This window comes from Poecilia mexicana, unplaced genomic scaffold, assembly GCF_051168715.1.
Source record: "Poecilia mexicana isolate PSO_F unplaced genomic scaffold, ASM5116871v1 scaffold_8, whole genome shotgun sequence".
Taxonomy (NCBI): domain Eukaryota; kingdom Metazoa; phylum Chordata; class Actinopteri; order Cyprinodontiformes; family Poeciliidae; genus Poecilia; species Poecilia mexicana.
Genome location: NW_028263377.1, coordinates 2,854,494 through 2,869,635, shown reverse-complemented (window position 1 = coordinate 2,869,635; position 15,142 = coordinate 2,854,494). Strand labels below are relative to the sequence as shown.

The following is a 15,142-nucleotide window of genomic DNA, read 5'->3' as shown; positions in this document are numbered from 1 at the left end:
AAGATATAAGGTGCGGAACAGCGCACCACAGCGCATCAGAAGCACACGACTCTCCGCAAGTTACCTGAGGAGAATTTGGACGTTGGATATTTTCTCAGAGTTATTTTACACAGAGTGTAACATGAATACAGCGAGGCCTCTCGCAACCTACTCTCACGGAGCTCACCGATCATCCTATGTTCCGAGCTTCAGAAACACAGTACCTGCATCCCAGTCGCTTGCAATTATTCGAGGTTTTTACACCAACTCTTTGACAAACAACTACCATGTAAGAATATACTATTTAGAAACTGACACAGGCAATGGGTAAAAAAAAGAAAGAAAGAAAAGAAAAAGAAAACAATTGTCTTCGCTGCTCATTTACGTGCTGCAGCTTTATGAATCAAAGCTCAGTTTCCGCAATCATGTGATTGCCAGTCCTGAAGAGCAAACATCAAAATCCACAACAAAGTTCGACACTAAAATTTCGCAATTTTAGTATTTGATAGCGATTGATCAATATTATTTGTGAGAAAATATGTTTCTTCTAACGACCATAAATATTAGAGCAGTCATTTCACAGGAAGGGGTAAAAAAGATTTTAATCGAATGTTATGGACCACAGTGTGGGGAAATACTACCGTAGAGTAATATGTATGATTAAAACACCAGCGCCACCTAGTCCTACTCAGTCCATGGAAATGAGCCAAAATATTATTTCTGACACCACAGTGAAGAGCAAGAACACGAAGCTCTGCCCTCTTTTCTGCTGCTGTCATTATTATGGGATGAGTCGAGCTAATCTGGTAATACTTCGGTTTACACTGATGCTGTGGGCGAGGAGACAGACGGGGATGTCTGCCTTACAAATATGACCATCCATCCATCCATCCATCCATCCATCCATCCATCCATCCATCCATCCATCCATCCATCCATCCATCCATCCATCCATCCATCCATCCATCCATCCATCCATCCATCCATCCATCCATCCATCCATCCATCCATCCTAAACATTAACAGTTACAGTTACAGTACTACTACTACTACTACTACTACTACTACTACTACTACTAATAATAATAATAATAATAATAATAATAAATAAATAAATAAATAAATAAATAAATAAATAAATAAATAAATAAATAAATATTCTGACTTGTCTGCCTGGGATTTTTTTTTCACAATAAGAGCATATGATCTAGTGTTCAGCATCCTGTGCTATTCTCTTCGCACCAGCTACTTTTAAACCCAAACATCACACACCACGGTGAATTATGGTGAGTAAATTATGTTTGCTCCCGCCCACATCTCACTCTGCTGGCAGGCTGAAAATGGAACCTCACACATGTCTTCAATTTAAAAGCCAAGGGGGAAAAAGTTCTGATTAAAGGCGAAGATGAACAGAACCAGAGATACTGGATGTTGAAACGAATAAGGACGGCAAGCTCCATTGAAGGAAGCATCCAAGGAAAAATGCATGGTGAGAAAAAAAGAAGAATAAAACTATAGTAGTAGTTAGTTGGGATGGCACAAAGAAGAAGCAAACGTAATTTAATGAAATTAAATCACCAGTGCGAAGAAATTAAGCAAAATGTCTGAAAAATCAAAGTCACACTAATTGTTCCTGGACAGGCCGACGCAGGACACATTTCATCTAAAGTCAGGGGCCTTCCTGTGCTCGTGAACGTGTGACTCAAAGCACTATTATCAGTAAAGTCATTCTTGTCCAGTTTGATAGGTTTGTTCAGTCTGAGCTAAATACAGAGTTTTTCTTTTGCCAACAGATCCTTTGCGTGAGATTTCATTACTGGTGAGGGCTTCGCGGTGCGCTAAATTTCAACAAATCTTACTTTAATAGGTCACCACAGTAATTCACGAACAAGAGGTGATTAAGTAAGCGGAGCAAGTCGGAAATAGGAAAGACCACGAGTATTAATCAGGAGTAGGGAGAAAAGATTAAAAAAAGAACTGTGTGAATAATGGCGGGGGTGAAGGGGATGTCAGTAACACAGGAATAACTGTGGAGGAACAGAGGTAAGGTAAAAGAGGTGTCGGTGGAAGCAGCAGCACTTCATCCTGTCTTCTTCCGCCTCAGTCTGCTGTATCATCTTTCCATCGGCCGTCATTTTCCCTCACCTTCTTCCCACAGCGTTGGGACACATGATTTATCGGGGCTGGTGCCATAAACAGCAGAACTCCTTCACAAAATCATAATGGCAGCCGCACGCTGACACCCTGCCTCACTATAAATCAGGAGAAGTAGCTGGCTGGGAGGGAAAAAAATGAGAGAGAGGAGAGGGAGAGGGAGTGGACAAATTCAAGCGGATAAAGAGATGTAGACGCAAACAGGAGTTGATGGGAGAAAGATGGAGAACATTCAAGTGCTTCTGAAGATAGAAACAGCCATCGGCTAACATCGCAGTTGTTCCCACTTCCCTCCCTCATTGTACGCTGCACGGCTGTATCTCTCCAACCTATAAACAATGGCTGATGATGATGGGTGGGGGGCGTGATGTGTAAACAACACGACAGCCACATGCACCATGAGAAAACACGGCGAAAGATGAGGATTTGGGGGCATATTTACCACGGTGTTAAAACAGCCTGTGATTCACTGAGTGGGAAGCGGGCGTAGGCGGCGCGGCGTATAGGAGGAAGAAGTGGGCTTTCCCCCCATGCAGTCCCCTTCCTTCCGCAATACTCACGGCGTCCACAGCGACCCGTAAGACACACACCCGTCCAAATTTGTTTTATTGCAGCCTCCTTCTCTCTTTTCTCCTGTTCTCTCTCTCTCTCTCTCTCTCTCTCTCTCAGTCTGTTGGCGTTTCCCGGTGTCCTCTCTCTCTCTCTCTCGCCCTCTCTCTCTCGCCCTCTCTCTCTCTTCTTTCCTTTCTCTCCACTCTCTGCTGATACAAGGGGCTTTTTTAAAGGACAGTTGACTTTTCCACGTCAGACACACACGCACACTTGGAGAAGAGCGACGTTCTGTCCGTTATATTTCTGACGAATCCATATCGGTTCTGCAACCCCTGCATTAATTATTTAATGAAGCACGTGACGCTTTGGCCGTGACGGGGGTCTGGGTGGGGGTGCTTGTTTGAGGGGGGCAACCATGAGTTCTGGGACCCACGCGGGCCCGTGCGTTTAGCTTGGAACAAAAATGACGAAAAAACAATAGCAGGTCGCTGAGCTGACTTTTTGGTTCCTCATTTCAGGAGTTAGTTCAATAAAGACCAGCAGGACCAGGCCCATACACACAGAAAGTGACAACAAATGAAAAAGGAAATTCTCAATGCTGTGTTCGTTTGTAAAGATAAGTGCAGGCATCACAATCTTCACTGTCATCTTTTTCAGCTCACCATCTTGCAGCCGAGCAGGAGAATCCAGAGATCGTCCCGTCAGAGCCCAATTTAATGGATGTTTCCAGCAACAATAAGCTGCTGGGCTTCTCGGCAGGAGATTGGTCCTTTTCCTTTCTTTCTTTTTTTTTTTTTTTTCGAAACCAAATATTTTTTATTGCTAAAATGTTCAAGAAAACGAAAAACCTTTCAGAACATAAACTCAAACAAATCACATCAAAGTCTATAATAACTTGAGCCATCAGGACCTGACAAGAGCTGCGGGAAGAAAATAACGGTCTAATTTTCCAAACCAAAAATAACATTACCTTTAATTGTTATTAGGAAATTCGGCATGTTCATAATTTGATGTTATATGTTGAAATAAATCACACTTCCTTGTTTGAAAGAAAATATCCCACAAGATCGAGTTTCCAATAAGAATAATTCCTACAGAGGTGCGTGTTTTGGGAGAGAAGACAGAGGGTCGGGCAGGTAGCGGGCAGCTAGAGAGCTGCAAAAAGCAGCAGTTCAGCCGAGGAGAAAGTGAAACAAAGACATATTGTCAGATTAACACAGAGAGAGGGACACCGAGGAGTCAAGGAGACCCAGAGGCCGTGTGGGGCGCCAACAATAGAACCTTGGATTCCTTCTGGCGCTGAAGCCACCGAGAGCGGAACAATAGAGCGCAAAGAAAAAATGTCGTCACTGAGAGGTTCAACATGTGAGCCTGTGCTGGTTGTAGAGTAACAAACCGTTCAAGGTCAAAGCAACGGAAAATTATAAGAACTGAAAATCTAACAGTGTCATGCGATTCTGCTTCGGTCATCCTAAGTTAGCCCTGCGTGTAGTGAACCAAATATGAGCCACGTGAACAATGAAGGCTAACACTGATGAAGAAAAAATGCTGTTCTTTTAGATTTGATCTTCTGCCTTGTGTAAATATTTTACATATCTGCACATTGATCAAGTTGTGGAAAATGAAAAAGAATGAAAACAGAAAGAGTAATTCTAGGCTAACATGCTCATATGATTTTTAGTGTTATATTTGATGTAATAATGAAACAAAGAGCCGCTATGATGTCATTTTAATGGTGGACATAAGTTATGGCAATCACATTGGTAATCTATCTATCTATCTATCTATCTATCTATCTATCTATCTATCTATCTATCTATCTATCTATCTATCTATCTATCTATCTATCTATCTATCTATCTATCTATCTATCTATCTATCTATCTATCTATCTATCTATCTATCTATCTATCTATCTATCTATCTATCTATCTATCTATCTATCTATCTATCTATCTATCTATCTATCTATCTATCTATCTATCTATCTATCTATCTATCTATCTATCTATCATTAATAGATTTTATACATTGCTTAAGACTAACATTTCCTAACGATTACAGTGCTTTTCTTTCTTTCTTTCTTTCTTTCTTTCTTTCTTTCTTTCTTTCTTTCTTTCTTTCTTTCTTTCTTTCTTTCTTTCTTTCTTTCTTTGTTTCTTTCTTTCTTTCTTTCTTTCTTTGTTTCTTTCTTTCTTTCTTTCTTTCTTTCTTTCTTTCTTTCTTTCGGGGTTTATTACTGAGATAATTTGCTATGTAAGACAGATTCCTTTTAAATCTATCATGAGGAGGAAAAACGTGAGAAACGGTTGAAATGCCTCATAAGGGCGGCCGTTTAACCGCTTTTCAAATAGGAAGGTCGGTGTTTTTCAAAGTCCTGATGTAAACAGCGGTGTAAATCCTGTTTTGCGGGTCAGTAACTGAGGAACATAAAATATAATATTCTAATACAATATATATGTGTGTGTGTGTGTGTGTGTGTGTGTGTGTGTGTGTGTGTGTGTGTGTGTGTGTGCGTTTGTGTGTGTGTGTGTATTAGAATATTATATATTAGAATTTCTTAACAGCTGTAAAAAAGGCACACCTTTATGAGGTCCCCATGCTCAAACTTCCATCCATCCATACACCCTTGTCCCCTAGTGGGGTCGGGAGGGTTGCTGGTGCCTATCTCCAGCTAACGTTCCGGGCGAGAGGCGGGGTCACCCTGGACAAGTCACCAGTCTGTCGCAGGGGCATAGAGACAGACAGGGCAAACAACCATGCACACCGGGCCGGGAATTAAACCAAGAACCTTCTTGCTGTAAGGCAACAGCTCTACCAACTTCTCCACTGTGCAGCCCATGCTCAAACTTATTCATTATAATTAAAAAGTCATGGTAAAGACAATGCATCACAAAACACCACAATGTTTACCCAAAGACAATCTAATAAAGACAACATCATTTCAGTCAGACAATGGATGGAATGAGTGGAAGAGATGGTTTTTCACCAGGACTCTTGTAGAGGCCTAATGGTCCACTATTAATAATAAAGGCCTCAGCAGAGAACAACAGAACTCACTTCCAACCGCTCTACGCCCATCGTCAAATTGCAATTTCACGTCCCAGCATCAATATGACTATTCTCGTGGATTGCGTGAAGAATATTATTACGAGAAAGTAATGAGGTGAAATGTAAATACTAACCCGCTAACGGGCCACACCAAAATCACAATAAACGTATGGAAATTATACCTAACTGAAATTAGCTGTTGTGATTTAATTAGGGTATATTTTTCAGCTATTTTGGGTTATTTTAGAGTAGTTAGTTCCTGATTGTGCCCCAAAGTTCTCTAAAATACCGCATTAATGACCCTGATCTGGAAATTTCACTTTATTGTATTGTACTGCATTGTATTGTATTTATTTCATGTGTACATGACATAAAAACAGCGCAGGTTCTAGAAGGTAACAGCAGACCAGCAGGATTAAAAAGTGCTTCATGCTAAAACACAGGAAAGTTAAAAAGTATGCAGTCTTCAGTTATATACGGGGATCTGTTGTGGAATTACTTAGTTATATCAGCTGACCTTTTAAACTCTCTTTAATCACTTAGAAATATTGACAAATATATAAGGAACGCTCAACAGCGGGTTCACTTCAAAGAAACTGTGCACGCGCATGCTGCACTTGGCAGCCATTATCTGGCTCTGGCTTTTAAATACTTAATGAATGGTACACACAGATTCGCTCCCCCCCTCTCCCCCCCCCCGCACACACACTACACTGTTGTTGCCACATATCTCAAGTGTAGACCTCCTCCTGCAGCACGCGTGCCTGTACTGTGACCTCCACATCTCTCCGCGCTCTCTAGAATAATAAATTTCTCTGACACCGCGGATGCAACGAGCCAAAGTGAAAAAAAATGTGTGGGCGATTTGTCTGATAATTAGCAAACCACTACGAGACTCTCTGGGCCAAAGATCAGTGTTTGTCCCAGCCTTGAATTCATAATGCCTACCTAGACCCCGATGTATTCCCTATTGCTATGTTCTCATTACTCTTAGGACAATTGGTGTGCGTCCTGTGAGTTCCTGTGGTCTGCAGCTTATTTCGAAAAGCTGTCCCTTGAAACGTCAGTCCCGTCATTTGGACCAGATCATCCGAACAGACGGAGAGCGCACTCCCATCACCTGTTAGCTGACTTTCTGCCTCGTTATATATATATATAACGAGGCATATATATATATATATATATATATATATATATATATATATATATATATATATATATATATATATATATATATATATATATATATATAGAGAGAGAGAGAGAGAGAGAGAGAGAGAGAGAGAGAGAGAGACTCTTCCTCCTGCGAATCTGTTATCCTCAGTCTTCTAAGTGATTATCTGAAACTTATAGAATGCATTTACAGTGTCTCATCCATGTGAATGTAGTCCGTCTGTCTGTGTGTCTGTCTGTCTGTCTTTCTTCTTGTGTGTGGGCGGAAAGATGCCACGGTCAGCCTGAGTTCCAGTGCTCTGAACTTTGCCTGTTATGACAAACTGGCCCTATGGCTCCAGAGGTCTGGGAATGTCCGAGGTTGCGGATGGTCCAACAGTCTGATGAGGTCAAGGGGGACCAGGAGAGGCGGAGGTAGGTACGCTATGCGTGAGGGGGAGGTAAGGTAGGAATGGGACAGGTCAGCCACTGGCTTCAGAGCTCTTGGACCTCATCGGTCAGGAAAACGTGTCCCCTGGGTGAACCGCCGTTACTGTCACTGCACGATCATTGATGTTTTTCTTCCCATAGCTCAAGTTTTCACGATCTTCTTCTGTTTGGCAATCACCACTGATATTTCTACAGTTTGTTTCTCTTTTCGATGTGTAGCATCACCTGTGAGCTCCAGCAGAGAACCGTTTTGCCTTGGTTTTTCATTCCACTAAGATTGATTTGTGAAGAGGTCAGGCAGCAGTGAGTGTGCTTCCCGAGGCTGCTGCTCGGATCAGCAGATAAACAGAAGGCCTGAAAGCTCACAGCAGTCAAATCATTTGGGAAGGCTTATAGATCCTTTGTTATCTAGCTAGATTGGTTTTAACGTGCAGCCATACGAGTTACCATTAACAGAGCTCGCTGCATTACTTTAAATGTCGCGCTTCCCATTTTAGCCTTTATCCGACTGAACATTTTTATAAACTCAACAAATCGGGGACCTGTTTGCACCTGTTGGGGTAAAAAGCAAACTAAAAATACACAACTATGAAATAATACTTTAAGCAGCAGGGTCGTGTGGGTTCTAGAGAAACCCAAACAGCTACACAAGGCTTAGAATGTCTCTGTGACTTATTCTGGTAGCAGTTTTAAGTGAGTTTTTTTTTCACATTCAACAACCTTCACGAACAAAATAACGGCTCTTGGTTCAAATGAATATGAACAATTCCTAACGATGGACTATTCATATAAACAAACGCGAAGAAATAAATGACAGACGAATCACATAAACAGCCTCATGGGTAAAAATACATAACGCATAGAAGTGTGCGCAAGCTCTGATTGGCACACACACACACACCCACACAAAACCACCAACCCATGTACCCCCGACTCATATATACATAAACATTGCGCCACAAATCAAAGGCTCTCCAGGGCTGAGTGGCATTCTGATTTCACCAAACGCTCACAGGACATTGAAACTGGAAAGCGCCTCAGACTCGGAGAAGCGGGATGCCCAGAGACAGAAAAGTCTCAGTGAACACCCCCAATGCCTCTTACCTTTGTCACAACTTCCAGTAAACTCAAGGCCATCTTCAGTGTGCTGTGAGGACTCCTGACTGTTTCCTTTCGGCGCTTGAGTTCTTAGCACTAAGGAACAAAACAGTTTGTATCATTTTATAGGAAGACAGGCCATTTGTGGGATGTAAAAATAGTTTGCTGATGATTGGCAAGAGGAGGTGTTTGTGTGTTTTTGCGCATGCATGAGTACACGCGCGCTTGTGTGTGCAGGGGAAAGAGCTGTGAAGAGGGTGGGGGTGGCGATCCTCCATGTGTCTTGCAAGACGTCTCCTTTTTTTCCTGTGTCTATGTGCTCTTTGCCCTCCCTCACTCCTGGAGTAAGGGGTCTTGTTTGGAACTGCTGAATGACAATAGAAAAAGAAGGCGCGTTTAAAGAAGAGCAAGTGATTAATGATTTGTTCTTGAATAATTTTTGCATTTTTCTTGCGGAACTGTCCCTCCTGCCTTGGCCAGTACATAATGGCAAGAGACGATCTTACAGATGGTGTGTGTGTGTGTGTGTGTGTGTGTGTGTGTGTGTGTGTGGGGGGGGGGGGGCATCCACTATTTCCATTCAGAGACATAGCAAATTGCAAAGTCCCTCATAACGGTTTATTATATATATATATATATATATATATATATATATATATATATATATATATATATATATATATATATATATATATATATATATATATATATATATAAAACATAGGGATTTATATGACAAGTTGTCCGGGGAGAAATAAGCCAACAAATAGAGTATCGTGGAGTCTTCTTTGTGCAAGAATGGACCAATTTGGGGGGCACAGTTTTTAGTTTAAAGTTTATCGAGAGGAATGCTATTTCTAGTTCCCCTCTTCTTGTTCCCTATTTTTCGATACCTGCTCAAAGAAAAGAAAATGAAAATTAATACGAGAGCCGCACCTCCCAAAAGAAGCCATTCGTCTTGTTGATTATCTATTTGGTTGTCAAGGCTTGAGCTATTGCGCCGGCCCACTCCCTTTCCGTAATATCTAAAAGAAAGAAGGAAAGAAAGAAAGAAAACACATGTGCACATAATGCTGGTCAAAATATAGATTGGCGAGAAAAATGTATGAAATTTAAACTTGTTTCAGGGTTAAAGTATCAGATTTTTTATCTTTAAAACTGGGGGTCTTTAGGAGATGGGGTGAATGGGGGAGGGAGCTGCACAATCTTTATAGGACCGATGCAAGCAGCGCATCTGAGCTGCCGTTAAATTAAGGAGAGAAAGGGAGAGAAACGGAAGGACGGCTTGTGATTTAAAACGAGATTACAGGATGTAATGTACCAGGATCATTCCTGGCCGGGACAGATTAATCATCGCAGCCTCGTGATTTCTGAAGACAGCTTACCGTGGCTTTGTAGGCAAAACCAACACCGAGATAATATGTTATTATTTATTGTGTGTCAAATATTTCTTCCAGCGGTAAATCCCGATGGGGGAGACAAATCTACAGACACCACAAAGTAAAATGAAAGAAGACATTATAATTTTCCAAAAGAGTTAGAGAAAGAATATTTTAAGTCCAATTTGACAATGAGAAGAAACCTTAAAAATACATTAATTGTTCACGTCTTTATGTAAAAACAGGTGGAAACAATATTTAATAAAAAAATAAAATAGGATAACACTGGAAATATTACACGTTCAGTCATTTATTTATATTTTTGGGCTATCTAAAAAAAAAAAAAAAATTGACACTATGGAAAATGAGGAACATATAGATTTCTGGGAGGTAACACAGGTTCAACAAATACTATCATTGCGGCTGTGGCACTTGGATTATAACGAAAACAATATCATAAAAAAATCTTGCAAATTCAGAACGGATAAATAAAAAAAATCAGACACTTGAGAAAAAGGAACGTGCTCTGATTCAATGTACAGAAAAACATGAAATGACGAAAAAAAGGAAGAGAAATAATTTTTTCTTGGTCCGTAAACACCTTGTATCCTAAAACCTCTATCATTTGCAAACGATTTCATTCCAACATAGAACAAAAGAATAGAGCTTTTGTTGGAAGAAAAAATATACCTCTTCATGTCAGTAAAAGCTTGAAAACCTGTCACTTCATCAACGAGCAAGCGACAACAGGATGTCATAAAACATATTTATATTCATATATATATACACGTGAGGTAATAAGAAATACATTATTTAGTGCTGTGTTTTGTACTATTTGTACGATTTTGGTGTGATTATTAATGTCCAGTGGGAAACGTTTTACCGCATCCACGATTCATAAGTGCTGGAAAATAATTGTATATCTCTGCAGCCTTTATGACATACGAACATGAGCAGTCAGTGGACCACATAAACCTTCCGCTTCACTCTCAGCAATGTCAACGCAGAGTACGGCTTTACAATCAATACTGACTTCAAAAATAGCTCTAATAGCATATTCAAAAGCTTTATTCTGCCATCAAGAACAAAAGGAAAGCCGAGTTCAAACAATAACAGCTAACAATCAGACCGCCTGCTGGGTTCGACCTGCGGGTATATGTTCTGTTTGAGTGCTGCGGTACGAGCGTGGCTACATGATGCTTTCTACTGTTTTTTATGCAGTATGCAGTGTGTGTGTGTGTGTGTGTGTGTGTGTGTGTGTGTGTGTGTGTGTGTGCGTGCGCGCGCGCGCTTGTGTGGAGGTGGAGTGGGGGCTATGGAGGACACGACTGTTCAATTTTTTAGAAGTGTGTGAGGGGGGTAGTGGTCTGAGAGGGCGGGGTTATGGGCAGAGCCGCGCGGTTCACTCCTTTGCTTTGTACCCCATACAGAAGACATAAATAATGGCTCTCAGGTTTGGTGTGATTAAACATAGAAGCTAGGATGTTCTCAAAATAATAAAAAACAGCTAAAGGAAATTGTGTTAAAACACACACACGCACGCACGCACACACACACACACACACACACACACACACACACACACACACACACACACACACACACCACTATAAGTAAAATATGGTAAGTGAGAGGCTCTGTCTAGACAGCAGAAGAACATTTAAAGAGGAGAAGAAGTACAGAAATGTTAGGATTCACGGAAATCTATTCGACGAACTGTGTAGCTCTGTGTTTTTAATTCTAACACATGCCTCCCTTTTGGATTCTTTAAGTCAGATTTTACAAGTCCTCCCACAAAACCCCCATTCACAAAGTCATAGATTTGTAACGGAACAGTCCGGGCCCTGGAGTCTGCCACGAGTGGAGTTGGTCCGCTTTTTAAGCGTTAAGTTTCTACTCTGGTCCAAAGTGCACATTCCGGAGGGTTTGCTTCACCACATCTTCAGTTTCCAATCTGAAAACGGGAGAATACGGACGGGCACCACATTGCCACAACTCAAAGAACCGTGCTATAGAGGTCCGGAAGAGCGGTTCTGAGACGCGGACACAGTCTGAGAGCTTGAGATGCTGTTAGTCCCGGAGCGGACTTTCGTGTTGGGCAGCTTGTGGTCCTTCTTCCATTTCATCCTCCGGTTCTGGAACCAGATCTTTATCTGCCGCTCTGACAGACACAAAGTGTGCGCGATCTCCACTCTACGCCTGCGTGTCAGATAGCGGTTGTAGTGGAACTCCTTCTCCAGCTCCAGAACCTGTTGGCGGGTATAGGCCGTCCGAGAGCGTTTAGGTTCTCCACCAGAGTAGCTGGAATTTACTGTGGAAAAACAAAGGGACGAGGCATTAAAAAGTCAAAAATAAATGAATAAATAAATAAATAAATAAATAAATAAATAAATAAATAAATAAATAAATAAATAAATAAATAAAGTAAGAAGATAGTAAACAAACCAGACATACGTAAATTGTTGAGAAATGAACAAGACTGTTGCAGTAATATTTAACTGGAGTATTGTTTAAAAAATTCGAGAACGCGAATAAGTCTCTCATCTCAGTGGTCTAAGAGACAGCAAGAAAACAACAGTGATACGTCCATGTAATGATTGAAGATGTGATTTATTTATTTATTTATTTATTTATTTATTTATTTATTTATTTATTCATTTATTTGTGGTTTGTGTTGTTTCACATGATCTGGTTGCCCACATGCTGAGAGACATGCAGATGTTGCCAGGAGACGCGCCGGGCCCGAGGCAGTGACACTCCACATCCAGATGGCGTTGTGTGAGCGCCTGTCTTGCGCGCAGACGCAATAGTATTTTGTGTCGACTTGTTTAAAAAATAAAATAACTTTGTCTGCAACATAAATCAGTCATCCAGAGCACATTATTTTCGGTGATTTCGTGAGCAAATGGCACTAACTGGAAGTATGGATACTGTTCTTCTCTTTGTTTTCTAGCTAGTGAAAAACAAAGGCGGTGGTTTTGGCGGAGGCGGGGAGAGGAGTGGTGGAGCAGCAGGCATGATGACACAGAATGACTAAGTAATGATTCGACAAATTTGAAAAACTACAGACATCTGTATACAATATGACGCGGCGGATTTCGGTCGTTCTGACTGTAAAACCGGAATCGATCATTTGTAGGACAACAAAAAATAAAAAACGAAGCAAAGGTCGTTCGTTCATCGCAAATATAACGAGTGAGCTCATTCTTGTGACTTTGCAAAGCTGATATTAAGGCTGATGAAGGCTTCGGTTGCAATGCAATAGGCTGCAAGCCTGTAGAGAGAATCCACACCAGACTGGAGCTATTCGCTTTCACATTAGTGTTTTACGACCGACTCTATAAACATGAATATTTCATCTGTCATAAAACTTCCCTTTCCTTGGAACAACGAGAGGAACGGAAGGCTGGAGTCCACCGTTTATAAAGCCGCACCACTTAAAGTCGAATTACCAGCGCATAAAAGCTAACTTATGGGCTCGCTCTGAGTTGTCATAAGGCAGAGCAGCCTGAGATCAGACTTCAAAAGACACCACAGCTGAGAGGTGTAATAAAAATTTATGGAGGGTGTAATTATATTGACCCTGCAAACAGACAACCGTAAATCTCAACCCTGCAGCGAGCCCTCTCTTCTGCTGCTAACGCAACATGGGTTCAGACTGTGGACACCAAGCTTTACGCATAGCCAGACCTCAGCTGCAGACAGTGGAAGAGAGAGGGGATAAAGTTCCCATGCAGCTCTTACCTATGTTTACATGCACCTTCTTCATCCACGGATACACTACTGGGTCCGTTCGGCTGCTGGCGGGGGAAGAAACGCTTTGGCTGCGAGGTGTTTGACCGCAGGGTGGAGGGGGAGGAGGGCTCGGTGTTACCGAGTCACAGCGGTGGCTTTGCTCCGACACAGGGGTGGTGTGCAGCCCGGTGGGGAGAATAGCGTGACCCTGGGGGGACGTCACTTCTGAAGCAGGTTGAGGTGCACGCTGGCACGGCGTGTACGGCGGCTCGAGTCGGTGTTGGTGATGAGCCGGGTTGTGCTCATTGTGGTAGACAGAGACTGGCCGGAAAGCAGCAGGGTCCTGCCTCTGGGAGCCGTAATAGTCCGGGGAGTGACTGGGCAAATAGTCGCTTTGTGAGTATTCCTCGCAAGGTGGAAACTTCGGATCCACATAGTTGGAGTTGATCAAATAGGAGCTCATGGTCATTAATTTCAGTCTTTTTCTTAAATTGCACCGGCTTGAAAAGAAATATAACTAAAATTTATATGTCATCCCTTTAGTCTTCGGTTATTCCTGTTCACTTAAACCCTCCTTCTTTTCTGTCAAGTGAACAAAGTTGGGATTCCACGTGACTGAAAGCAGCCAATTGCACGCCTCTTAGACGGACCCCCGGATAAGGAAATGGAATTAAACATACACTCCGTTCTCGCACGCGCAGGATCATATGACCTCAGGTTTTGATTAGATGCTCTCACTTTAAGCCTCAATCATTTCCCCTGTTGGCTCTGCGTATCGGACTGCTCTTATTACCAGACCCGGAGCTTGTAAAAGAGGAAGAATCTCAGACAAAAAAAAAAAAACAAACACTGATATTCTTACAACAATAAAAATGAGCGACATCTTATTCTTTGCAGTGATCTTCTATCGCTTTTTCTTCTTTTAAGTGCCTGACTAAGCAGTTCAAGCATAAAATAAAATAAAATAAAATAAAATTAAATAAAATAAGTAGAGGAAGAAAGTACTCTGGGGAGTTAATGGCGCCTGCACCTCCCTCTATGTACATACAGGGTGTGTGCAGAGGCTGTTTGCCAACTTTCTTCCCCCTTATTCTTCTCATTCTGCGCTAATACCGGGGACTGGGAGAGTGGCCTGGCCGGCTCCTGCACCGCCACCCAGTAGCAGTGTCAGAGATTAATCTGGCGTGTTTAGGATCGATAGAAAATTCATCAAGTAATTCAGGTTCAGCGGCCTCCTAAATCACCAGAAAACCTTTGCATGAGGAACGCATCGGTGTCATTCTTTTAAAACGCGGTTCCACCAGGCACCTAGCCAACAATCAGCCAACCCTCGCTTACTGATTCAGTCGGATATATATATATATATATATATATATATATATATATATATATATATATATATATATATATATATATATATATAATATATATATATATATATATATATATATATATATATATATATATATATATATATATATGCTCCGACACACACACACACATATATATATATATATATATATATATATATATATATATATATATATATATATATATATATATATATATATATATATATATATATATATATA

The 15,142-nt window shown here is 41.2% G+C and overlaps 1 protein-coding gene across 1 annotated transcript; it reads right to left on the bottom strand.

The window, feature by feature from the left end:
• Nucleotides 1–9,852: 9,852 nt before the first annotated feature.
• Nucleotides 9,853–14,868, bottom strand: hoxb4a (homeobox B4a). Its single transcript, XM_015014199.2, has 2 exons — nt 13,560–14,868; nt 9,853–12,126 (listed from the first exon to the last, which is right to left on the bottom strand). Exons 1-2 carry the CDS (start codon nt 14,017–14,019, stop codon nt 11,825–11,827), a joined length of 762 nt encoding a protein of 253 aa, XP_014869685.1. The 5' UTR covers nt 14,020–14,868; the 3' UTR covers nt 9,853–11,824.
• Between the last annotated feature and the right edge of the window lie 274 nt (nt 14,869–15,142).

Coding starts and splice junctions, on each gene's coding strand:
- hoxb4a (XM_015014199.2), bottom strand. CDS start 14,019: ATGACCATGAGCTCCTATTTGATCAACTCCAACTATGTGGATCCGAAG. Junction 12,127..13,559: donor GAAGGTGCATGTAAACATAG/GTAAGAGCTGCA, acceptor GTTTTTCCACAG/TAAATTCCAGCTACTCTGGT.